General features: G+C 44.0%; 1 protein-coding gene across 1 annotated transcript in view; it reads right to left on the reverse strand.

Moving 5' to 3' along the window:
* CLDN15 (claudin 15) overlaps nt 1–26,539 on the reverse strand; it is a 45,433-nt gene extending 18,894 nt beyond the window's left edge. Inside the window, exon 1 of the mRNA XM_069949524.1 lies at nt 25,909–26,539. Within this exon, the coding sequence (XP_069805625.1) occupies nt 25,909–26,125 (217 nt within the window). The 5' untranslated portion in view covers nt 26,126–26,539. The remainder of the gene's footprint in view (nt 1–25,908) is intronic.
* Between the last annotated feature and the right edge of the window lie 390 nt (nt 26,540–26,929).

Raw genomic sequence — 26,929 nt, forward strand, 5'->3', positions numbered from 1 at the left:
GCTCGGCTTATCAAACGTGTTTTCATGTTCCCTTAATCCAATCCCTTCTTTATAGGTCAACTTTATGGAGAAGAATTATGACTTTATGTTTATGTTTGCCTTCTTGGTTTACAAAGTCCACATGTTTCTTCTGGACATCCTGCCAGTCTCCTCTTCATCATGTATAAGATAAGAAATGTTTTGTTTGGATATAGAACTCCACCATTATTGCATTATTCAGTTACACCCAGAGCTGTACTCATAGTTCTGCCTGCATTCTGTACATTCTGTACGCCTTAAAAAAGCAGGGCCCTGTCTCTCTCTTGTTCAGCTTTCATGCTTACATAATTCCACCATATTGTTCCCACAATTATGCAGTATATAAATTATAGTCCCTCAAACAACTAAAATAATACCTACACTTAGGGCCCCCCTCATACTGCTGTTCAAACCCCAGGTAATACCACCAATAATAACAAATATCAACAGGTTTCCACTTGCTTCTGGGTTCCTCTTTTCCATATATCGGGAGAATTGAGTTTTCTAGAAGGAGCTCATGTGAAATACAGGACCTTATTTGTCGCATTGCACACACCACCCTTCTACGCAGGTTGAGTGGGGTACTGCAGCTGAAGCCAAATCATTTCAATGCAGCCATAGCAGACACAAACTATGGACAGGTATAGCAGGACAACCCATTTAGTGATCTGGTTCAATGGTCTGGTTCATTTTTTACGCCGCCGCGTACGATCAGGGCGTAAGTTCGTACGTAGTGTGAACTGTGCGGCCGTACTTCGTATACTTTCCATTATACGCAAACTACGTATTTCTCCGGCCGCTTATTCGCGCTACAGCCGGAAACTTACGTAGTGTGAACATAGCCTCAAACTGGGTTGTCTAGAACCAGCTTGGCCTTATACTATTTTGGATGAGTTTTTAAACTATGTCAGTGGTCTTGGATCATTATAAGCTGATTTGGTGCACCATCTGCCCAACTGGTGGCTTGTGGACCCATCCAGAGAGGTAACGTCCCACCACATAGGCGACACCACAGCTTCCTCTAGTGTGCAGGACTAAGACCTAACAATGATATGTGCTCCTGGAATTGCTTGCTCAGCCAGTCCTGCTGTTTAGTTTTGTGGTTATTTCTTTTGTTTGACAGCCCCCCCTCCCCCCATATCTATATCTCCTTTAATTGGGTTGCATCCTGACCTGACCTCCTGTCCCTGGCCTAACCTTTTAATCATGGCCTGATCTCCGGACTACGGCCTGACCTCTTGAACCAGACTTAACCTCTTGAACATCCCCAAATACGATAACCTTACTGATCCTGGCCGGACCTCCTGATCCAGGGCTGATCTCTGGACTATGGCCTCTCCTCCTGTCCCTGAACTAACCTCCTGTCCCTGTCCTGATCTCCTAACCCAAGCCTAACCTCTTGATCATGGCCTCATCTCCGACCATGGCCTGATATCTTGTCACTGGCCTAACCTTATGACCCTGGCCTCACCTCCTAACCCAGGCCTAACATCTGACCCTGGCTTCTACTACCAACTTCTTAAACTTTTCTGCCTTATATTGAACCAGATCCTTGTTGACCAAATCTATGACCCAGTTTGCTACCTGACTATCTATTGGTGAATATCCTGGGGACCGTCTCCTGGGTTTTCAACCAGTGAAATCCAGTGGCTGTTAAAGGAGTGAAGATACACGAGACTCTGCCCCTTTGAGTTACCATGTGACAAATACAATAATGGTCCCTGGGAACTTTCTCTTTTTCTATCAACACAACTCCACAACTCCGACCTGGTGACACTTCCCTGTCACTAATACTCCATGTCAGTATCCGGAGATCGGAATCCATGTTCACTGGAGTCTGATACAATGCATTACCCTGTTACTGTAGTTTCATGGCCCGATAAATAGTGGACCATCTCCTCTGAGCTGGCTGTGATATGTACCGTATCATCCATATCTACAAGAGGGAGGCATGTTCCCAAGGGAAATTATAGGAATGTACGGAGACGAGAGAAGAAGTGACCTTGAAGATACAATGTGATGTTTCTGCAGAACACAATAATCCAAATACATCTGCTATAAGAGACTTCTTACTCATCCCCAACCCCGATAACCTTAGGAGCCGTCACTGAACAGACTATTATATAGCAAGTCCAATGTAATAGTTATGGGAGAAGGGCTGTATTACTACACAACACAAGCATAGTCTCTAACCAGGGGTTTGGTATAGCTGGGTGACCACCCTATAGTCCCGAGCAGTGTGTATAGGAGGTCATGTAGTGGTTACACCCTGGTAATATGGATAATTTCAAATAAACGAATAGGCATAAATCATGGTACAGTATCAGGTGCAGGAGGAGCCCATTCCTCCCCCTGCCTTGCCACGCCTCCCCTACCTTGCCACGCCTCCCCTACCTTGCCACGCCTTCCCTACCTTGCCACGCCTTCCCTACCTTGCCACTCCTCCCCGCCTTGCTACACCTCCCCCACTTGCCACGCCCCCCCCCCCCCAATCCGGTAAGTTGGCAACACAGAAAAGGTACACCTGGTTCGTGGAAAAATGAGCGATTTTTTCTGTGATATACGACGGGGGCGGATTTGATTGATGTGCCCCAAAATGAGCAGTATATATCTCACACAGTTTAGAACCATTGATTTCTACAATTATTGAGTATCTAGATTTGGAGAGTGAGATACACTCTTACTGATGAGCAGAAAATAAGTATCTAACACCTGAAGGTCAAGGTTCTGTGCTGATAAGGTTGGATACACTTTTTTTTAGAATGACTGACTAGTTATGAGAACGTATCTAATTCCTAATAAAGCAAAGCTAAGATGAGGGTTAGTCCCACTTTCACTGGGTCCCTCTGGATATAGAGGGTTAGATACACTCAGAGGGTTAGATACACTCACTGCTTTGGCCTATGTAACTCCTGATAGGTCTCCGTCACATGGCTGTATGAGGCTCCATAGTGCACAGTCCATGACTGCGGGTGACGGATGTCACCCTGGGAGCCGCCTGCAATTACACCCTGTGCACTCGTAATGGGGTCTAAAGTCTATGAAGCCAAAGTCTATGTATCTGCCCCGAGCCTGGCCTGCACTCCAGACCATACAAGTGTGTGTCCTATTCTTTGGTCATCCGGGCTCTGGGAAGATGCATGGACTATTGCGTCCACAGTCATATGCATTATCCTATAGACTAGAATGGGTCTGATGCTACCCACAGCTCCTGACCCCTTACTGTGAATAGTATACGGACTATATATTATGGCCGTGTAAAGTGGATGATATTAGTTACACCTTTACTGAGTGTTGGATTATGGAGGGTTAAATACATTCTCTAAATAGGTGTATCTAATACTAAAAACGTTTTTGTGGATAGCCTTAGTAACCCTTCTGTGAATACTGTGTGTTTCCTAATTCTCCTTCCATTGTACAGATAGGATTACTAACAACAAGTATAAACAGGACAGTCGGCACTCTGGAGGTCGGCGGTGCTTGTGGATGAGTGGCTACAAACTTGGATGAAAGTAGTCCCGGCACTCACCAATTCCTCTGCAAGCAGTTTCTTTACATACATGGGCTCTGCATATGACACGGATCTGTGGCCCATGTAATGTACATGTGAAGGTGACCATGAAGGGTTAATACTTTTGGAAAAACATTGTAATCTTTCAAATGTCTCCAGCTTTGGAACCGCTTCTAGCTGGTCTACAAGGAATGTTGGCAGCCCCCCCCCCCCCCCCCCCCCCCGATAGGATCCCACCCTGAACTCACAAAAGAAGAAGATGATGTCTAATAACTGATAACACTTAATCACTACCCAGCTCACTGCGCCGAACAGGAAATAGCTAACCATTTATGGAATAACCAATCACAGTATTATATGTATGCTCTTTGTGACTCCGCCTATAATGAAGGAGGATATAATCAATGTGAAACTAAATAAAGAGTAGTATACTTCTGTCTCCGCTGAGAGAGAAGGCAATACCAACTATCTGTGTCTGGTGTTTTCTTCTCGTCGCTAGCACTCAGCTGTATTCAATTTGAACAGGGATAGTCACTTGGGAATAAGGTGGATGAAAAGGTAAAATTCACCTTATCATACACACATTAAGAAACCGTTTGCAGAGTAATTGGTGAGTGCCGGGAATACTAATACTAAGTGTCCTTCTGGATATGAAGGGTTAGAGCTGCTGTTGTTGTTGTTTTTAATCAGTCATCCATGCAGGTTAGATACACTCACTACTCTGGAGTATCTAAAAATACTTTGGAGTATCTAGCTATTTAGAGCACTGTATGCAAACTGTATGGCTATAAAGGAAAAGCAGGAAAACACCCTTCTGCCACCTTACACTTCAGTCTCTCCATTGTTCTAGCCTAAAAGGGGCACTCAGGCGAAAATCCCTTTTTTTTTTTTTTTTTAAATCCTCTGGTTTCAGAAAGTTATATAGATTTGTAATTTACTTTTATTTAAAAACCTCGTCTTCCAGTACTTATCAGCTGCTATATGTCCTGCAGGAAGCAGTGTATTCTTTCCAGTCTGACACAGTGTTGTCATGTCAGGAACTGTAGAGCAGTAGAAAATCCCCATAGAAAACCTCTCCTGCTCTGGAAAGTTCCTGACATGCACTGTGTCAGACTGGAAAGAATATACAACTTCCTGCAGGACATACAGCAGCTGATAAGTTCTGGAAGACTGGATATTTTCAAATAGAAGTAAGCTACAAATCTATGTACTGGTCTGATACCAGTTGATTCAGTTGATTTGAAAGAAAAAGATTTTCAACAGAGTACCCCTTTAACCTCTACTTAAAAAATAATTTTTCAAAAATAAACCCAATAGACCACAGTGGTGCTCACTAATCCTCAAAATGGGGGCATTTGGTAGAACCATCCATTACCCATGACCATGCATCCAATGATGTTCCTCAGCAATGGATGTGGAGTGGGCATCCCATTCTCAATCCGTCAATGTTAAGCCGTTATGCTGTCCGTTGTGTCTGGTTTTTCGTGCCCAATTCCTTAGTAAATCTGAAAGGTTTTTCACAAAACAAAACTAAAACCCGACCATCCCGCCGCTCTACAAGTGTCTGTTTTTTAGAATAGAAATCCATCCAAACAAATGATGGTTTGCTTAGTAAGGCTGGGTTCACACTATGTATATTTGAGGCTGTATTTGGTCCTCATGTCAGGTCCTCATAGCAACCAAAACCAGGAGTGGATTGAAAACACAGAAAGGATCTGTTCACACAATGTTGAAATTGAGTGGATGGCCGCCATATAACAGTAAATAACGGCCATTATTTCAATACCACAGCCGTTGTTTTAAAATAACAGCAAATATTTGTCATTAAATGGCGGCCGTCCACTCAATTTCAACATTGTGTGAACAGATTCTTTCTGTGTTTTCAATCCACTCCTGGTTTTGGTTGCTATACAGCCTCACAAATACAGCCTCAAATATACATAGTGTGAACCCAGCCTAAATCTGTCGGTTGTGGCAGGCTTTAAAGGACACGCCCACGGCACACCCACTTGGCGGGTTTTGGACAAAAATGACAGGTTTTTCAAAAAATTGTGTCTCACACCTGTCAGGATGGTATCTTTGCGGAGCGTTATGCGTCCCTCTGCTCGTGCTGTGCGGCCGAGAAGGCGCTGATATTCTCTTATTCTGTTCTGTGTTTTGTTTTGCTGTGTCTGAACACTGGTTTATTTGCTCTCTTTGGGAGACACACCCGACTTCACCTGCTGAGTTCTGTCTGGCCATGTCAGGGTTAATCTGTGTTTTGGTTCTGCTGTGACTGACAGGTCTTCCTGCCAGTGATCTGTTTTGTTCTCAGCTGTCTGTGCTTGGAGATCAGGGGGATGGTCCAATGATGTTCTGGATCAGAACCCTGACCTCCTATATAACCTCCTCAGTCTGGGATATCATTGCTGGTTATTGACTTAGTCTCTGCCTGCTTGTGGATTCTGTGTATTTGCTATTCCTGATCTTTGCCTTATTCCTTGACTTCCCTTGCTTGCCGCCTGCCCTTGACCATATTGCCTGGACTTTGACTACGTTTATTGGATATTGATTTTGTACTTTTGCTGCCCGATTGTTGTGACCTGGACTGTTGACTATTCCTTATTGTGTTTTGTCTGTCTGTTTCTCTTGTCTTTGTGTCCCACCTAGCCAGTGCAGGGACAGCCGCCAAGTTGCTCGCCGCCATCTTAGGGCGGATTGTGGCAAGTAGGTAGAGGACAGTGGGCGGGGCTGAGCTTAGGGCTCACTGTCTTGTCTTGTCCTGCTGTCCGGATCCTAACAGAATAACCAGCCATACTTTTTTTTTTTTTTCTCTCTCTCCACCTTGCTATGGACCCCATGAAAGCTCTGGTTGAGCAAATGCAAAGTCTCAACCAGCTTGTTCTGGACCTTACGCAACGGGTGCAGCAGGTAGAGTCTTTCCTGGGCCAAAATGCCATGCTATCTGCTGCTGTTCCCCCAGAACCTCCAGTGCAGCTTCCTGATAGGTTCAAAGGCGAGAGAAAGGCCTTTCGAATCTTCAGAGAGGGATGTAAGTTGTTTTTCAGACTTTGTCCCCGGTCCTCTGGGGATGAGAGCCAGAGAGTGGGCATAGTTATGTCACTCTTACAAGGACCTCCGCAGGAGTGGGCCTTTTCTTTGCCTCCAGATGCCACTGAATTGTCTTCTGTAGATCAGTTTTTCTCTGCATTGGAATTACTCTATGATGACCCTGACAGGGCAGCAGCAGCTGAGAGACAGTTGACTACTTTGAGACAGGGCAAGCGACCGGTGGAGGAGTATTGTGCTGAGTTCCGCCAGTGGTGCGTTCCATCCGGATGGAATGATCCTGCACTTAGATGCAAGTTTAAGCAGGGGTTGTCTGATGGCATTAAGGATGCCTGGACAGGGCATCCAGAACCTTCCACCCTTAAGCAGGCCATGAATTTGGCTATTCGTATAGACCGCAGGCTCCGTGACAGACATAGGGAGAGAGTAGACTCTGACTCTTCTAAACAATCTGTCTCCTATTCTGTCAAAACCCCTCTTGTTACCCCTACTATTCCTGAGGACGAGCCCATGCAGCTGGGACTATTAGACGCCAAGACCAGGCGAGAACACCGGAGACACAATGGTCTATGTTACTACTGTGGTGACAGTGGCCATTACATCAGTTTCTGCCACAAGCGTCCCAAGCGGCAAGAAAACCTGCACCCAGATCATCGGCGTCCAGGTGACTCCCAGGAAGGTCATTTGGGCGCACAGGTACCTTCCGGCGAAATTAATATTTCTAGTTCTGTTGTACCTTATTTGCCTGTATCTGATGCGAATTTAACATGTTGTTCTGCTCGTCCTGTCAGTAAGCCTGTTCTCCATGCCATGGACTCTTCTTCTGATGAATGGGAGTCAGATGGCAATCTTCTAAGTGAGGTTAAGTCCTGTGAGGGTCCTGAGGCCCCTCATAAAAGGGGGGGTACTGTCAGGATGGTATCTTTGCGGAGCATTATGCGCCCCTCTGCTCGTGCTGTACGGCCGAGAAGGCGCTGATATTCTCTTATTCTGTTCTGTGTTTTGTTTTGCTGTGTCTGAACACTGGTTTATTTGCTCTCTTTGGGAGACACACCCGACTTCACCTGCTGAGTTCTGTCTGGCCATGTCAGGGTTAATCTGTGTTTTGGTTCTGCTGTGACTGACAGGTCTTCCTGCCAGTGGATCTGTTTTGTTCTCAGGTGTCTGTGCTTGGAGATCAGGGGGATGGTCCAATGATGTTCTGGATCAGAACCCCGGCCTCCTATATAACTTCCTCAGTCTGGGATATCATTGCTGGTTATTGACTTAGTCTCTGCCTGCTTGTATCTTCTGTGTATTTGCTATTCCTGATCTTTGCCTTATTCCTTGACTTCCCTTGCTTGCCGCCTGCCCTTGACCATATTGCCTGGACTTTGACTACGTTTATTGGATATTGATTTTGTACTTTTGCTGCCCGATTGTTGTGACCCGGACTGTTGACTATTCTTCATTGTGTTTGTCTGTCTGTCTGTTTGTCTTGTCTTTGTGTCCCACCTAGCCAGTGCAGGGACCGCCGCCAAGTTGCTCGCCGCCATCTTAGGGCGGATTGTGGCAAGTAGGTAGAGGACAGTGGGCGGGGCTGAGCTTAGGGCTCACTGTCTTGTCTTGTCCTGCTGTCCGGATCCTAACAACACCATTAGTAAATATGTCGAAACACCAAATCGACAGGGAAAATGGACAAAAACGTGACAATTTTCTGACTGGAAGACGTTAGTAAATCAGCCCCACTATGCGAGACTCCTTTTAGCTCCTCCTCTGACCTCAGACCAGTGTAGCCCGCTAATCACATCTGAAACTTCCTATAGGGATCTACGTAGGTATTGGTCACCAGGACATCTTCTTCACCTCTTTTCACTGGCTATGTGTCTTACGAAACTTTGCCAACTCTTCCCTCCTTAACAATAAATCTAGATTACAGTTATAGTTACTCTGCTGTGTGCCAGCCGCATGACAGCCCACGTGGACAATAACATTAGAAATACAAATCATATCACAGTAAGGAAAAACAGCTCTAATAACCGCAGGAGGTTCGGAGGCCTCCATCGTGATGTTTGTTGCCTGTTATCACACACTTATTGTTCTGTCCACATTCATGGCTTCATTAAGATAAGGTTAATGACTTCTTATGACCCACCGGGTCACATCATTGGCAGACGACCACTCGCCGCACAAACATTTCCCCAGAACCCGGCCGGGCCGCTGGTAGGTTTGTGTAGCAGGTTTATTTGGCAGAAAGGTGGAAAAGCTAATGTCTGCTGTGTAATCTAATCCATGTGATCTTCTGATGAAGCTTAAGAACTAGGTCAACACCGCACTCCATCCCACTCCAAGAGCTTCTCACAGTAACAGTGCTGTTTGTCTATTAGAGCGCGCTCACACGCTAATGTTTGTCGGAATAAAAAGTGCCGCCACTGTTGCATTATACCCATCGCAGGACTCTATAACTCTATGTCAGACTCGTGACGGTTTCTCGTGACAGTTGACTTCATGTCACAACTTTCTACTGCTGACCCTAAGAATAGGATCGGGGAGCGGAAATCCAACCTGGCCAATCCTTTGCGTGTCATACCAGAGACAGCTGCCCAATACCCATTAGATGGTCGGTCGGTAGAATCAAGAAACTAAAATCTAATATGGACCAATTCCCTCTTTTCCGGGACTTTATCTGTCGTGGAAGAGTCAGCTGCCCCCATACAGATTAGATGGCCAATCAATAGGATCAGGCAGCTGGGATCCAACATGCCCGATCCTTCTCTTCTCCGACATCATCTGTCATTAGAGAGTGATACAGATTAGACTATGGCTGGTCAATAGGATCAAGCAGTTCAATCACTCTTTTCCTCGAAATCATCAGCCATGGGAGAGATGGCTGATCCAACATGCCCGATACTTCTCTTCTCCGACATCATCAGCCATGGGAGAGATGGCTGATCCAACATGCCCGATACTTCTCTTCTCCAACATCATCAGCCCTGGGAGAGATGGCTGATCCAACATGCCCGATACTTCTCTTCTCCGACATCATCAGCCCTGGGAGAGATGGCTGATCCAACATGCCCGTTGCTTCTCTTCGACATCATCAGCCCTGGGAGAGACGGCTGATCCAATATGCCCCACCCTTCTATTTTTTTTTACATCAGAGTCATCTATATACATTAGGGTTAGGTACATTGAAGCAAAGGTCTAGCATTCAGTATCTGGACAGATAAAGGGTATTAGTATTGAGCGAATTTGCCAAACTGTTTGGGTTCGGCAACGTCATCAGAATGTGTATACAATGTGTATACGCTCCGGCCGGGATCCCATAGAACAATAGGTATTGTTCCACAACGTGCAAAGTACAGCCATTGTTGCCGATGGCAACAACGGCCATACTTTTACTTAGTGTGAACATAGCCTTGTTCTGCGTCAGTATCAAGGGTAAGGGGCTCTCCTGAGACTCCACCGAAAGAATGTATCAGTGGAGATAGGGATCTGGTGTGAAGGAAAATCACTGCCCAACCCCTTTGTTCTTGGAGAGATAAGCCGGCCCCAGAGCAGTCTGACTGTGGCTTACCCCATATAGAACACAGGAACATTCGACCATGCTGAACTTTCCTGTGTAATTATCGTTATTTTGTTCAAATTTAAACGATATTCATTTTGTGTAGATATAGGCAATGTTCAAACGACCAACGAGAAATCGATCTTTGTTCATTTGCTGTCAACACCAAAATCATCGTTAATCGTTCGCTGTGATTCCGCATTCATTCACCAATCGTTCAGAGCAGTCTCATATGGTTCTCTCATTTGCTGGATTCAGATGGAGTAAACGATCGTAGTGACGATCGTAACGGACGACTAGCGTTCTGTACAATATGGTGACCGATTTCAGGTTAACCATAAACGATCTCTTTTGCCTTCGTTAATCGTTAATAATAGCTTCATCTAATAGGTCCCTAAATAAGAAGCTGTTTTCTGTACAGGAGACAGAACTGTGGTCTCCTAAAGGCAGTCAGGTGTGTACTGGGCCCTGCAGAAGTAGGGACCATGAATCCCAATGTGTGTGCGGTTACTGTGCTGGAGCGAGGCTCTGAGGTGGTGTCAGCTGCTCTTTCGCCCTTGTTTTGTTATTACTACCTGTGTAAATCTATAAAGCCCTGGTATAAGAGTGTAGCGTGTTTCAGTCACACACCATTACACCATAAAAGCCGAGGATTTGTACACACGTCGTAAACACAAGACCCAAGGTGATAATCCTACGTCATGCGGAGCAGGTGTCCGGCCATTACACAAAAGTAACATTTTGTCTGGTAAAATTTACAATGTGAGATAAGGCAGAGGTGGAAGGAAGGGGGCTGATCCCGATGGAGGAGGGGGTACTATGGGCACCAGAGAAGTTATACTGGGAAATGGCCAGACAGAAGGGGTACTGTGCAATAAGAGCAGATACTGAGGATTACACCCAGCATACAGGACAGGAGAAGTGGTACTGTGCACTGTATATATATACTGAGGATTACACCCAGCATACAGGACAGGAGAAGTGGTACTGTGCACTGTATATATATATACACTGAGGATTACACCCAGCATACAGGACAGGAGAAGTGGTACTGTGCACTGTATATATATATATATATATATATATATATATATATATATATATATACTGAGGATTACACCCAGCATACAGGACAGGAGTAGTGGTACTGTGCACTGTCCATATATACTGAGGATTACACCCAGCATACAGGACAGGAGAAGTGGTACTGTGCACTGTCCATATATACTGAGGATTACACCCAGCATACAGGACAGGAGAAGTGGTACTGTGCACTGTATTTATATACTGAGGATTACACCCAGTATACAGGACAGGAGAAGTGGTACTGTGCACTGTATATATATATATATATATATATATATAATCAAAGGAATCTCTGTGGCACTCAAAATATAGTGAAAAAAACTCGTGGTTTATTTGCCCACAACCGCAACGTTTCGAACTCACAGTGAGTCCTTTCTCAAGCAGTGTTCAAGCACATATGGCATAGAGTGAGTATAAATACATACACAGTGGTCATTAGCAACAGTGGTAACAATTTAGCAATCAGTGTCAACAAAATCAAAATAAACAACAGCACGTGTATATAGAGCAGTGGTAATCACTTACAGTGAAAATCTATACGGTGTAATAAAACAAGTGTAATCACCAATTACAGTGTTAAAAGAGTGTCTATAAGTTCATTAAAAAAAGTCCATATTTGTACAAAATATCTGGAATCTCTGGGATCATCACCCACCATGATGTCGACATAGCTGCGGCTCCCAAGATGGTGTATTCGGCGTTGTCCAAGACCGACTGCGCATGTCCAGAGTGTCACCCCATAGAATCAGCTGTCCATCCGCGATCCGTGTTGTGACGTATTCAGCTGGGTTAACCGCTTCATTGCTGATCGAAGCAGATACTGTACTGTACGTAGTGGCAAGGGTAAATCAACTGTAAACGGAGAACGTCTTCACGGCAGGTGCGCCCGCTTCATCTCGGCCTTATCTGGACACTAGTTCTGTACTACCATGTGGAGGTACAGGAGATCGGGAACGAGCTATCCGGGCTGCTGTGAAACAACAACACACGTGACCGCTCGGTGTATGGAGATCCCGGACTCGCTAAAAAACAAACCATGGATCACCTCCACTAAATCCACTCACTCCACCACCTACGGGTTCCAGGTAAGTATCCCAGCCGTGCCTGCTGACGTATAATCTCCAACAGTAATGACACATGCCACAAAAAACGTAGCCCAAAAAAACGCAGTATAGACTCATGGTCTGAATGGTGGTATAGGACATATAAGCCGATGGGAGGTTCGTTCTCTGAATCATCATGTGGTGGTGTTCCCTTCAATTCCAGAAATAAGAATGCTTGGATATCTAAATATAAAGAAAAGAAAATTAATATCCGATAACATATATTAAATGCCATATATGCAATGGGTCCACATATAAGAAGAAGAGGGAAGCAGATACTGTCAAAACCTCTAGTGAATCCTTATCCACATATTCTAGGAGTAATTTTAAAATCCACATTGAGTCCAAATGGTTTTAGGGAATTAAGCTCAAAGATCCAGTATAATTCCCGTTTTTTCAACCTTGCTAGTCTGTCCCCACCCCTTATAGGAGAAGTAATATGTTCAATGAACATGATGCGTAGGTCTTGTTCTTGGTGGTTCCTGTCACAAAAATGTTTGGAAACAGGTAAGTCTAATCTCTTTTTCCTTATCGTGTATCTGTGTTGGATGAGGCGTGTCTTAACGTCAAGTGATGTTTCCCCAACATAAATCAGGGGACATGGACAAATAATCACATAAATGACCCAATCCGTTTCACATGTAATGTGTTGTTTGATGGGATATGTTTTTTGTGTAGTGGGATGGATGAAGGTGTCACCTTTAATAACATACCTGCAATTGATACATCTCCTACAGGTATGGCAACCCGGTCTCAGGGGTCCCAGAAGAAATTGTTGTGTGGGTCCAGGAGTACTATGTGTTGTAGCATGTACAAGACGGTCTCTTAGATTGGGAGCTCTCTTATAAGATAGTAGAGGCCTATTTTGAAAATCCTCAATTTCTGGAAGTCCCCGTTGCAGGACCCCCCAATGTTTATGGATGATTTTAGCAATCTGGCCACTCAATCCATTAAATTGAGTGACAAATGGGATTCTGGAGTCAGTGTTGCGATCTAAACGTTTTGTGAGAAGGTTTTCTCTTGGTATCTCAGACACATCCTCCATGGACTTCTGGGTTATGTGCCTGGGATAGCCCCTTCTATGAAAATTGGTGGCAAAATTCGTCATGGTATGTTGGAGTTCAGACTCATCTGTGACTATGCGTTTAATGCGCATAAATTGGCTTTTTGGAAGGGATCGCACAGTGTTCCTGGGGTGGTTGGAGTCAAATCTCAAAAGGGTGTTTTTATCTGTAGGTTTGGTATACAATTTGGTAATGAATCTATTATTACAGCGATATACCAATGTGTCCAGAAATTGTGTCTCTGTGTCAGAGTAAGAGATGGTAAATTGTATATCCGGATCCATACTATTAAGAAAGTTGTGGAATGCTGTCAAACCTTCCTCATCGCCACCCCACGCCAGGAACACATCGTCTATGTACCTCCACCACGCGACAACATGATGAGCGTGGTGGGATACATAGACATGTGACTCCTCAAGCGTGGCGACGTACAGGTTAGCAAAAGTGGGCGCGACGTTAGACCCCATCGCGGTCCCTTTCTTCTGCAGAAAAATTTTTTTGTCAAACATAAAAAAGTTACATGACAACACAATATCTAGTAGCTGTACCAGAAAGGTCTGACATGCTAAGGAAAGTTCAGAGGTATGGAGCACATGCTTAATGGCCCTAATACCCTTCTCATGTCCTATGGACGTATATAAGCTGGCGATGTCTAAGGATGCTATAAATGTGACTTTGGTTGCATCTAACTCCTTAAGTTTAAGGAGAAAATGTGTGGTGTCCTGTAAATATGACCGCATTTTTGTCACATGGGGCTGTAAGACTTTATCTAAAAAGACAGAGGCCTTATTCAACACTGACCCCATCCCCGACACAATAGGTCGACCTGGGGGATTGTCTAGTGACTTGTGAATTTTGGGTAATAAATAAAATAACGGAATAACAGGGTATTCCACCCACACGAACTCCCATATCTTTTTATCTATGCACCCCTCTGCCAAAGCTACATCCAAGACACTCTTTAATTTGGATTGTATTTCCCTAGTGGGATCTCTGTGTAGAATTTCATATACATTTGCATCCATTAATTGGCGATAGGCCTCCTCCATGTATTGGGTAGTGTTCATAACCACGACACCACCACCCTTGTCAGCAGGTTTGATGGTGATGTCGTGGTTACGCACCAGTTCTCCCAGGGCCTGCATCTCATCCCTCGTCATGTTGGGGTTGCTAATAAAGCCCACTGGTGTGTTCATTTTTAATTTGGAAATATCACCCTTGACCCCTGATATGAATGTTTCTATGGGGTGTGAAGTAAGAAGAGGGATAAATTCACTTTTGGTAAATAAGTCAAAATCCTTAAGACAAAGTTCTGGAGAAACCAACCCCGGTGTGGCGTTGGAAATAGTCTCACCAAGGGTGGTGCTCCAGACTTTGAGCTTGATACGTCTAAAAAATTTCCATAAATCTAGCTCCAAGTCAAACCAGTTAACACCATTTCCTGGACAAAATGATAAACCTCTATTCAAGACATCAATTTGCATATCATTTAATTTGTAAGAGGAGATATTCACCATCAGTTGTTCTCTGCTGCGGTATTGTCCTTGCCCTTTTTCTTCTCCTTTGGGGGGCGCATCGGTTGAACCCGCGTTGTCTTGGTTGCAAAGTTTTTTGCGGTGGCGGTTGCGCCTCCTGCCTCCCCGTCTTGTTTGTTTAGATTGATGGTTTCTGGCATCTTCCCTGTGCCTAAAAAAACTTTAGCTGGTGAGTCCAAATTAGAGTTGTCACTGGTCATCCTGTTCCTTTTCTCCCGTCGTCCCACATTAGCCTTGGCATAGGTGGCCTCGGAGTCCCATGTGTAGACGTTACCCAGATCGTAATCCTTGGCATCCCTTCTCCATTTCCTTTTCTTGACTTCCGCGATGTCTTTTTCATGTTTGTCCAGTGAATTTTTAACTCGCTGCAACAACGCCGTAAGTTCTTCCTCTGACATAAGTGACTTCAAATTTTCTTCTAATTTATTAACTTTGTGTTCCATGGTCGTTAAATCCCTTTGAAGATACTTCATGTTTAACAGCATTATGTCCCGTGCATATCTGTTCGATATTTGTTCGAATTCTTGTTTGAAGTCTGTATTGGTAGTATACATAATAGGCTTCAGCCGGGAACGCATACCACGAGGTATCATACCGTGCTTATAATATTCCCCAATAGTGGTGAGGTGTAGACTAAGTCCTATTTCTCGCTTGCGTTCTTGTTCAAGTTCACGTTTAAGGTCATTAATAGATGGTGTATGCAGAAATTTAGGATCACCTTTCAGTCCGGCAAGAATCGTACTCTCCTCATCTTCCGTAAAGTTGGACCCCTGGGCAAACTTTTTCTCTGTTGTAGCTGAGTCCTCCATAGAATTGCTGGTGCCAGCGCTCCGGTCACAGATGAGTCTGAACTCCAACATACCATGACGAATTTTGCCACCAATTTTCATAGAAGGGGCTATCCCAGGCACATAACCCAGAAGTCCATGGAGGATGTGTCTGAGATACCAAGAGAAAACCTTCTCACAAAACGTTTAGATCGCAACACTGACTCCAGAATCCCATTTGTCACTCAATTTAATGGATTGAGTGGCCAGATTGCTAAAATCATCCATAAACATTGGGGGGTCCTGCAACGGGGACTTCCAGAAATTGAGGATTTTCAAAATAGGCCTCTACTATCTTATAAGAGAGCTCCCAATCTAAGAGACCGTCTTGTACATGCTACAACACATAGTACTCCTGGACCCACACAACAATTTCTTCTGGGACCCCTGAGACCGGGTTGCCATACCTGTAGGAGATGTATCAATTGCAGGTATGTTATTAAAGGTGACACCTTCATCCATCCCACTACACAAAAAACATATCCCATCAAACAACACATTACATGTGAAACGGATTGGGTCATTTATGTGATTATTTGTCCATGTCCCCTGATTTATGTTGGGGAAACATCACTTGACGTTAAGACACGCCTCATCCAACACAGATACACGATAAGGAAAAAGAGATTAGACTTACCTGTTTCCAAACATTTTTGTGACAGGAACCACCAAGAACAAGACCTACGCATCATGTTCATTGAACATATTACTTCTCCTATAAGGGGTGGGGACAGACTAGCAAGGTTGAAAAAACGGGAATTATACTGGATCTTTGAGCTTAATTCCCTAAAACCATTTGGACTCAATGTGGATTTTAAAATTACTCCTAGAATATGTGGATAAGGATTCACTAGAGGTTTTGACAGTATCTGCTTCCCTCTTCTTCTTATATGTGGACCCATTGCATATATGGCATTTAATATATGTTATCGGATATTAATTTTCTTTTCTTTATATTTAGATATCCAAGCATTCTTATTTCTGGAATTGAAGGGAACACCACCACATGATGATTCAGAGAACGAACCTCCCATCGGCTTATATGTCCTATACCACCATTCAGACCATGAGTCTATACTGCGTTTTTTTGGGCTACGTTTTTTGTGGCATGTGTCATTACTGTTGGAGATTATACGTCAGCAGGCACGGCTGGGATACTTACCTGGAACCCGTAGGTGGTGGAGTGAGTGGATTTAGTGGAGGTGATCCATGGTTTGTTTTTTAGCGAGTCCGGGATCTCCATACACCGAGCGGTCACGTGTGTTGTTGTTTCACAGCAGCCCGGATAGCTCGTTCCCGATCTCCTGTACCTCCACATGGTAGTACAGAACTAGTGTCCAGATAAGGCCGAGATGAAGCGGGCGCACCTGCCGTGAAGACGTTCTCCGTTTACAGTTGATTTACCCTTGCCACTACGTACAGTACAGTATCTGCTTCGATCAGCAATGAAGCGGTTAACCCAGCTGAATACGTCACAACACGGATCGCGGATGGACAGCTGATTCTATGGGGTGACACTCTGGACATGCGCAGTCGGTCTTGGACAACGCCGAATACACCATCTTGGGAGCCGCAGCTATGTCGACATCATGGTGGGTGATGATCCCAGAGATTCCAGATATTTTGTACAAATATGGACTTTTTTTAATGAACTTATAGACACTCTTTTAACACTGTAATTGGTGATTACACTTGTTTTATTACACCGTATAGATTTTCACTGTAAGTGATTACCACTGCTCTATATACACGTGCTGTTGTTTATTTTGATTTTGTTGACACTGATTGCTAAATTGTTACCACTGTTGCTAATGACCACTGTGTATGTATTTATACTCACTCTATGCCATATGTGCTTGAACACTGCTTGAGAAAGGACTCACTGTGAGTTCGAAACGTTGCGGTTGTGGGCAAATAAACCACGAGTTTTTTTCACTATATTTTGAGTGCCACAGAGATTCCTTTGATTATATTATTCAGCACCTATGGTCACAAAGGTGCTTTCTGTTTGGCACCAACCATATTTTTCTTAAAGGAGTGCTGCGCCACAGAATACTTTTTGCTATATATATATATATATATATATATATATATATATATATATATATATATATATAGTGAGGATTACACCCAGCATACAGGACAGGAGAAGTGGTACTGTGCACTGTCCATATATACTGAGGATTACACCCAGCGTACAGGGCAGGAGAAGTGGTACTGTGCACTGTATATATATATATACTGAGGATTACACCCAGCATACAGGACAGGAGAAGTGGTACTGTGCACTGTATATATATATATATATATATATATATATATATATACTGAGGATAACATCCAGCATACAGGACAGGAGAAGTGGTACTGTGCACTGTATATATATATACTGAGGATTACACCCAGCATACAGGGCAGGAGAAGTGGTACTGTGCACTATATATATATATATATATACTGAGGATTACACCCAGCATACAGGACAGGAGAAGTAGTACTGTGCACTGTATATATATATATATACTGAGGATTACACCCAGCATACAGGACAGGAGAAGTGGTACTGTGCACTGTATATATATACTGAGGATTGCACCCAGCATACAGGACAGGAGAAGTGGTACTGTGCACTATATATATATACTGAGGATTACACCCAGCATACAGGACAGGAGAAGTGGTACTGTGCACTGTCCATATATACTGAGGGTTACACCCAGCGTACAGGACAGGAGAAGTGGTACTGTGCACTGTATATATATATATATATATATATATATATATATATATATATATATATATATAGTGAGGATTACACCCAGCGTACAGGACAGGAGAAGTGGTACTGTGCACTATATATATATACTGAGGATTACACCCAGCGTACAGGACAGGAGAAGTGGTACTGTGCACTATATATATATATACTGAGGATTACACCCAGCATACAGGACAAGAGAAGTGTCACGGAGGTACGGCGGTCATTTGCTAGGTGGTAGTGTGTGACGCCACTCCGGTGGTGGTTGGCCGAGATACAGCCGGACCTTTAAGATGTTATCTCATGATGCTAGTGCCGGTTGGGAACACAAGTATGGTGACACACCTGCTTTTATTTTAGAAGGCCGGTTGTACCTTGTTCTCCTGTGGACAGTGTCTTGCCGGGCTGCTACGGGGTCCCTTGGATTAGTGTAGTCACGGATGATGTAGTCACAGGTGGTCGGAGTTGTGAATTGACCCTCCCGGACTATCGGAACTGCCACCCACAGAAAGGGGAAATGTCCCAAGGATGTAGTAAACACTGTGTCGGTGTGGGTTGAAGATTCACAGAGTCTCTTTATCATAAATAAGCTTGGTTTTACTCGAAAGGTACTTGTGTACAGCAAGTTATACAGATTTACTTTGACAAGATAAGTTACACTTGATAGTTCCCTTGATAAAGCACTAGATAAGACACCGAATAGTACAGCAACCAGATCTGTGACAGTAATAGAGTGAGCAGTACAGTTGTGCTGACTGAGTAGCGTGTTGAGTGATACAAAGAAGCAGAGTAGCAGAGAGGAGGATGTCGTGAGAGTCTCAACCCAAGTAGTACTGTGCTGTGCCAGTATGTTGGAGGATTAGGTAGAAGAATACTTAGAAGAAGAAGAATACTTGTGCCCGTGTATTGACTTGTTAGTCTTCAACCAACTTATGCCCACTAGATTTGGGGGACCCGTCCTAGAGGGTGACACAAGGCCCAGACCTTGTTACCTGGGATGAGAGGAATGCTGAGGGTTCCCTGCTGACAACCGCGCTGCAAGATTGAGTTCCTAGGCTTACTGCAACTTTGCTCTATCTGGATCAGTTCCTAGCTTACTGCTGTCTGTGGATACTGTCCTGCTCTGTTACTCTCCTAGTCCACGGTGTGGGATGGGGTTGTCTCTGACTTGTCCTCTCTTGAAGGGGGTCTAACACTGCATAGTGTTGTGTAGCGTTACTGAGAAGAAAACTGTTAGCTGTGTCCTGTCTGACGTCCTACCCATACGGGGTTCTGACTAAGACTGACCTACTCTTTCTGTCTCCCACGTGACTTCTTTCCTCTGCATATCTAAAGTGCGCTGTGAGTGGGTGAAGAGTGCAATAGAAGAAGTAAAGAGAGAGGTGATAGGAGAGAAGATTCCTACAGGTTTGCAAATCCATGTGACATAAAAATAAACAATAACCCTTTACACACTTCAGTCATGCAGCATCTAAATACACATATCTAATACAGCGACATCTAGTGGCAAAACTTTATCACTACCTTCATCACCAGTTCTACACAATGGGGGACATTTCTGAAGGCTTACAAATGCCCCTGCAGCGCCGGACATGTGCCTCTACATAAATCCCGATCGCGCGGAGCCCGTCCGAGCGAAAATTTTGAAACCTACGCCAGCCCAGATCTGGCGTAGGTTTCAGTATAATTTTTTCCACGGAAAAAATGATAAATGTGGTTCACGCAGAGGCCGCACCCCCCGTAACGGCCCCACTGGTGAAAGTGGCACAGATGGGGCACATGCGAAAAAAATATTTGCAAAAATACCGTTTGCAAATATTTTTACGCCGATTTGCCCCATTTGCGCCTAAAAAAGGCATTTATGTCTTTTCATTCATGTCCCCCAATAAGTACAGGCTTTTTCGAAGGGTGTAACTAATAGCAACACCTGTGGTGGGACACCATAGTATTGTGCCGTGTCCATATATACAGAAAAAGAGCAGATACTGAGGATTACACTCAGCATACAGGACAGGAGAAGTTGTACTGTGCAGTGGCTATTTTTACGGATTTAGAATACATCGTGGGAATAATATCTAGTTTGTAGGCCTATAGAAGTTGTACTGTGCATATGATGGGGTCCAGCGGTTCAGCATAAGGTGTCTAAGGTCCCCTGGCTCCCTGCTGGAATGTTACACCAGATAATGAACTTACAGCAGTCAATAAAAGCAATTGTTTTATGGCCGGTTATAACTCTCAGTGTGTGATGGAAAGATTTATTGGGGGAGGGGAGTATCGGCCGCACATTCCCAATGTCAAGGTCCTCTCCCTGCACAGCTGCAGAGATAATACTATGAGCATAGCCCGATGAGCTGGAGGGGGCCTGATCGTCTGCCTAATAATAATACAGTCACTTATTAGATCTCTGTCACCAACTGACAAGAAGCAGGATGAGAAGATGAGGTTGTATCCTGCTGCCTGTCACATTGACATCTAAAACTAGAGGAATCGGCCAATGTGAACTCTGTAATCGAAGTTCGACAAACAAGAATACAGTGAATCATCTACATATATTCCCCACCATCTTTTATTCTTTGGGATTGGGCACATGGGCATCTTAGAGAGGAGGCCACAACCTGAGACCCCTCTGTATTGTAGGGCCCCTAAGATAAAGCAGCTCCTAGACTTACCTAGCTAGGGTCAACCATGGTTCTGATAGACCTCAGCACCAGCAATAGTCTGAGGTCTCATAGGCAATGAATGAAACACTGTCCACACATGTGCACTGCCAGTCTATTAAAGGGGTATGTTATATAGAACGTAATGAACATGTTATTCCTCCTCACCATGCTCCACCGAGGTTCTTGTGCAAAGTCTTTTGGTCCCCCCACTGAGCCAATCAATGGCTGCGGTGCTGTCCCATCTCCGGTCAGTGATTGGCTGAGCGGCTGTCACTGCTGACATGAAAGTGTCTCAGAAGTGGTGGTTGGATCATTCAGCCGGAGACCCGAAGATGCCATAGGAGGACCCTGGGGGGGTGTGGTGAGGTACAAATAACATGTTTATTATTTTGTATATAACGGCATATAACACATTTTAATGGGCTGTAGTACCCCTTTAGTTTGAGGGACATTTGAACTATGTTCTCAGGAAGGGTTGGTCAAGGTCAGACTTCCACTGATCAGCGAGTATTCCTGTGAATAGGGGGGGTTAATGTTGATGTTATAACCCAACATATTAGAGCAAGTAATATTGAATATTGAATCCTGGGGATATAGGGCTTGCCAGGCTAGTATGTATCAGTGACCTCTGCACTGCCCCTCTCGAGCCACCCATGCATTACATGGACAGGTATTCAGCAGCCCATGATAGGAGAAAGAAGTTGTTTATATGGGATCAGAGTTGGGATGTGGTGTTGTACAGATCATTGGTGGAGAACATGAAAATAGATTTGGTAGACATTACAGGTTGGGATGTGTGTATGCAGAAAAGCCACACATGGTCATAGAATGGATTCTTCACACCAAACCTTTCACTTGAAGAACAAATAACCACATTGAACTATCTGACAAGACAATTCTTGAAGGAATCAGGTGAAAGAGGACAATGGCAAACTGATGGACAGAGGCAAACCAAGGAACCATTAATAGACCATTGAGAGGCCTAAACTGCCAGATAGACACAAGGCATTCTGGACAAAGAGATGTAATAGAACCAACACCCCCCAACAAATCATGGTCATGGTGTCATATGGCATGTACCTATAACAAGAGATCTTCCCTTACATAGCTTGTTTGATGGCATGTAACTTTTTAAAGAAAGTCTAGATGTTGGTCTCTCAGGAGCTAAGTTGTAAACGTTTCTACCAAGACCTTGAATTCTCAACTCCAATCAATTCTTCATCTGATGTTTTTATGGCACGACCGCAGCTTGGATCAATGTCATGGAGGGATCTGCATTGACGTAAACACATGTAAATGATATTTATGAAATTCTGCAGGAGCGCACGGCACGTTGCTGTGCACCTTGGTCAACCCCAATGACAACCACCAACTCCAATGACAGCCACAAATAGACGTATCTAAACTTATACAGAGTAGAGGTCATAGCTTCCTGACATTATATAACGTAAGGTAGTAAATACAATCTTCTATATGTGTTTGACACTTGCCAGATTATCTTAATAAGGGCAGGGTTTCCAAGTAATAAAACGTGGAGCTTAATAAACCTACTGCTGTGTGATTCCTCAGAACCTGTTTCTAGGTGATTAATTATAACTTATACAAGAGGAATTCTTATACGACAAGTGACGTTCCCTTCTGACCACAAAACCAGCCCCGGGCCAAGCCAAGACATCCGTGGAGCTTTCCTTTGCCAAGAATTCATCGCCCTGGGCTGCAGATATATAGGGGCACACAGTAATGGACGTGTTGATGCTTCATATAGTAAAATCAGTTGGGTCCCTATGGTGCTAGTTTAGGGATGGTGTTTACACTCGTAACCAGTAGAAGGTGGAACATGCTGATGGCCAGATAATAACCCTGGAAATAACAAGGTGGAGTATCAAGGAGGAAAGCTTGAAGAAACTTTTATACTAGACTGAACAAAAGCTTAGTCATTGCCTGATCGGTGGGATCAACTGACCCGAAAATCCATTGTTGGACAGCCTCACATCTAGAAGATGACATAAAGAAGTCAAGTTGATCAATGCAACTATAAATCCATGAGATATTCTCCTTATCCGTATAGGAATGGCCCATTTGTCTAGAAAAGCATGAATGAGACTGGTGAGGACCGCGACCATTCTCTATACTAGACCATTGTGGCATGGAAACACATACGGAGCACGTCTCGATATCAGGGGGTCACCCCAGGTCATTATCGATGTGGAAACAAGTTTCTATTATACTGTATAAAAAGTGTAAAATGGCTTTGTGAGCCAACATACACACATTGTTGTTAGTGGGGCTGGTGACTGACATAAGGCTTAAACAAGCGCGGGCTGAGAACCAGGCATTGGGCAATTGCACAACTTAAAGGGATCTGAGAAAGTTTCTGCAAATGGCTTCTTCATACAGGATACTACACCACTAAGTCAGCATGCTGGTGCAGTGAGTAAAGAGCTAAAGGGAAACAAAGACATTATACAAAGAGTTAATCCTAAATTTAAGGTGGTTCCCGCCATTGGACACTCTCTACTCGACAAGGCGACTCTACTAGAAGGCTTCCTAGACAACGTGGTGATCACAAACTGGGATCCCCGGTGATAAGTGGAAATAACCCCTCAAGTAAGTGTTTGGTTTTTTTGCAGCGCCACCACAGGGGAATTTAGGTATTACATGGTATCTATTCAAATGAATGTGTTGTCTGTGTAATGCAGGACAGTGAAGTCCTCCAGAACAAGGGTCGCCCTTTATAGCCAAAATATAAGGATCCTGGACGTCTGACTGAAATTTCTCGAAATCCTATTCTAGACGACTCCACCAAAGTTTAACTATATTTAATTGAATGTTGAAAGGGACGTCCTGTTTGATGTTACTAAAGCTCCATCATAGCATAGCGACAGTCTCTGCAGGCTGAACCTATTCTGACCTAGTTCTGTGCAAACAATGACTGGATGTCCATCTGTTATAACAAATGAAATCCTTGCTATACTCGGAGCCAAGGTCAAGTGCAAATAAGCACAAAGCATTCTGGGATATTCGATCGATATAAGTAAACTCTGTGGAACATCAGTAGGAACCTCTACAGTAACGTGGTGTGTACGACGTTCATACTATATCCCCCTGACATATTCACAATAGGTAGGTAGCCCACCAACAGAGAGGTAACCTACCCCCATGAACAACGATCTACGCTATATATATATACACAGTATAGAGAGGTAACCTACCCCCATGAGCACCGATCTACGCTATATATATACACAGTATAGAGAGGTAACCTACCCCCATGAGCACCGATCTACGCTATATATAGTATAGAGAGGTAACCTACCCCCATGAGCACGAATCTGCATGATATACAGTATAGAGAAGTAACCTACCCCTAACCTGTATATATACATTATAGATAAGTAATCTACCCCATGAGTGCCATACTACACTATATACAGTATACAGAGGTGACCTACCTCATGAGTGCCACACTACTCTATATACAGTATAGAGTGGTAACCTCATGAGTGTCTCACTACTCTATATACAGTATAGAGAGGTCTCATCACTCTATATAAAGTAGAGGTATTCTGCTTGAAGACGGTCAAATTACATCACACTATACATACATTATGTGAAGGTGACCTACCCGATGAGTGCCTGATCGCACTATACATACAGTATATACTGATGAGTGCCTGATCGCACTATACATACAGTATATACTGATGAGTGCCTGATTGCACTATACATACAATATGTGGAGGTGACCTACCTGGTGAGTGCCTGATCACACTATACATACAATATGTGGTGGTGACCTACCTGGTGAGTGCCTGATCACACTATACATACAATATGTGGAGGTGACCTACCTGGTGAGTGCCTGATCACAATATACATACAATATGTGGTGGTAACCTACCTGGTAAGTGCCTGATCACACTATACATACAATATGTGGAGGTGACCTACCTGGTGAGTGCCTGATCACACTATACATACAATATGTGGAGGTGACCTACCTGGTGAGTGCCTGATCACAATATACATACAATATGTGGTGGTAACCTACCTGGTAAGTGCCTGATCACACTATACATACAATATGTGGAGGTGACCTACCTGGTGAGTGCCTGATCACACTATACATACAATATGTGAAGGTGACCTACCTGATGAGTGCCTTATCACACTATACATACAATATGTGGTGGTAACCTACCTGGTGAGTGCCTGATCACACTATACATACAATATGTGGTGGTGACCTACCTGATCATACTATACATACAATTTGTTGTGGTGACCTACCTGATGAGTGCCTGATCACACTATACATACAGTATGAAAATGTACAATAACTGTAGAGTTTTACTAAATCCTGACTCAGCAGAACCTTTATTAGGTGTCACTTATCTGACTTAAGCTCAGTATTAGAATCACCTGTGTAGGGTTAATATCTATCACAGTCTCCTAGGATTTCACCATCCATATGGTCAATCAGTCACTTCGAGAACAGTGGCCTCAGAACCATAGACCAGTGTTGGCTATAACCACATATACATTCAAAGCCCCCTACGATTAATATCTCCCAACCTTCTCGACCATGGATGATTCCAAAGCCATCAACTTGGAAAAACTCTCATATATTACTTCTTCATAACCCTCATCCATGAGTAGTTCACCAAAGCTTTCATCCATGTTCTTGACCATAAATGACCCATCCCCCTAACAATGTATAACCCCTAGACCCCTGAACCCTTATAATAACTCACCAGACAGAGCCAGCAATGATGGAAATTCTCGACAGTTGTACACCCCCGTGGAATCAGTGGCGCAGCTCATCCAAAGGTTTTCGAACAAGGTGGACGTTGTGATGACATTCCCATCCACGGTTGACACTCGCCAGTTTGCATTGAAGAGAGTGATCCCCAACATGACGGAGCCTGAGACCCCAAAGAAGAACCCTACTGTCTCCAGAACGGCAGACATCTCTGTAGGTGGTTGGATTGGTGAAGTAGGAGGTGAAGTAGAACAGGTCTTTTTTTGGAGCGTCTACTTTTGCTCTATCATCCACGTTCTCAGGTGTTTACAAGCTTCCCTCTCCTCTCTCTCTTTAGGTCTGACCTGCTTTACTGTCCGCTACCGATCTGTTATCTGTTTCTATGAACTTCGTCTCTTCCTGTCAATAACCTTTCGGTTCTGTATTACTGACCCTTTCACCTTTGTCACCCACTTTTTTGCCTCGACCCCTGTTTCTTGCGTCCTTCAAACCTCAGATCTGAAACTGTGAGTCTGGTCATTGATTCCCTGGTGGCTGTGGATGGAGGATCAGCTGCTGTCCTGCCAGTGGAGATGTTATGTTCTGGCTCCCAGCTCTGTTACACAGAGAACAGCTATGTAAAGGTTTGTACAGCCGGAGCTCCTCCTCAGCACTCTCTTACACCACACCTATAGAGGCTGATAGAGAACGCTGTGCAGCACACTGATACATTGTACCAGTGCAGCATTCGGGCTTACAGGTGCAGAACCATCAGTCTATAAGAATGTGTCTGATACTTTGTCTGCATTCTCTGTTTCCTCTGCCCTTAGGCATTATGTACCAATACACCTTCATTTAGCAACTCTGTCCCCACCATAACCTGGCTCTTCAATGGTTATAGATTATATGGTTATAGTGATAGAGTGCCTTGTAACTTCTTCACGGTGGTCCCCCAGTAACTGGATGAGTGCAGAAGTTAGATTGTCCAATCACACCGACAGACAAGCAGTATAGGCTGCTTTAATGTGATCAAA

This window comes from Dendropsophus ebraccatus, chromosome 1 (assembly GCF_027789765.1).
Source record: "Dendropsophus ebraccatus isolate aDenEbr1 chromosome 1, aDenEbr1.pat, whole genome shotgun sequence".
Taxonomy (NCBI): Eukaryota; Metazoa; Chordata; class Amphibia; order Anura; family Hylidae; genus Dendropsophus; species Dendropsophus ebraccatus.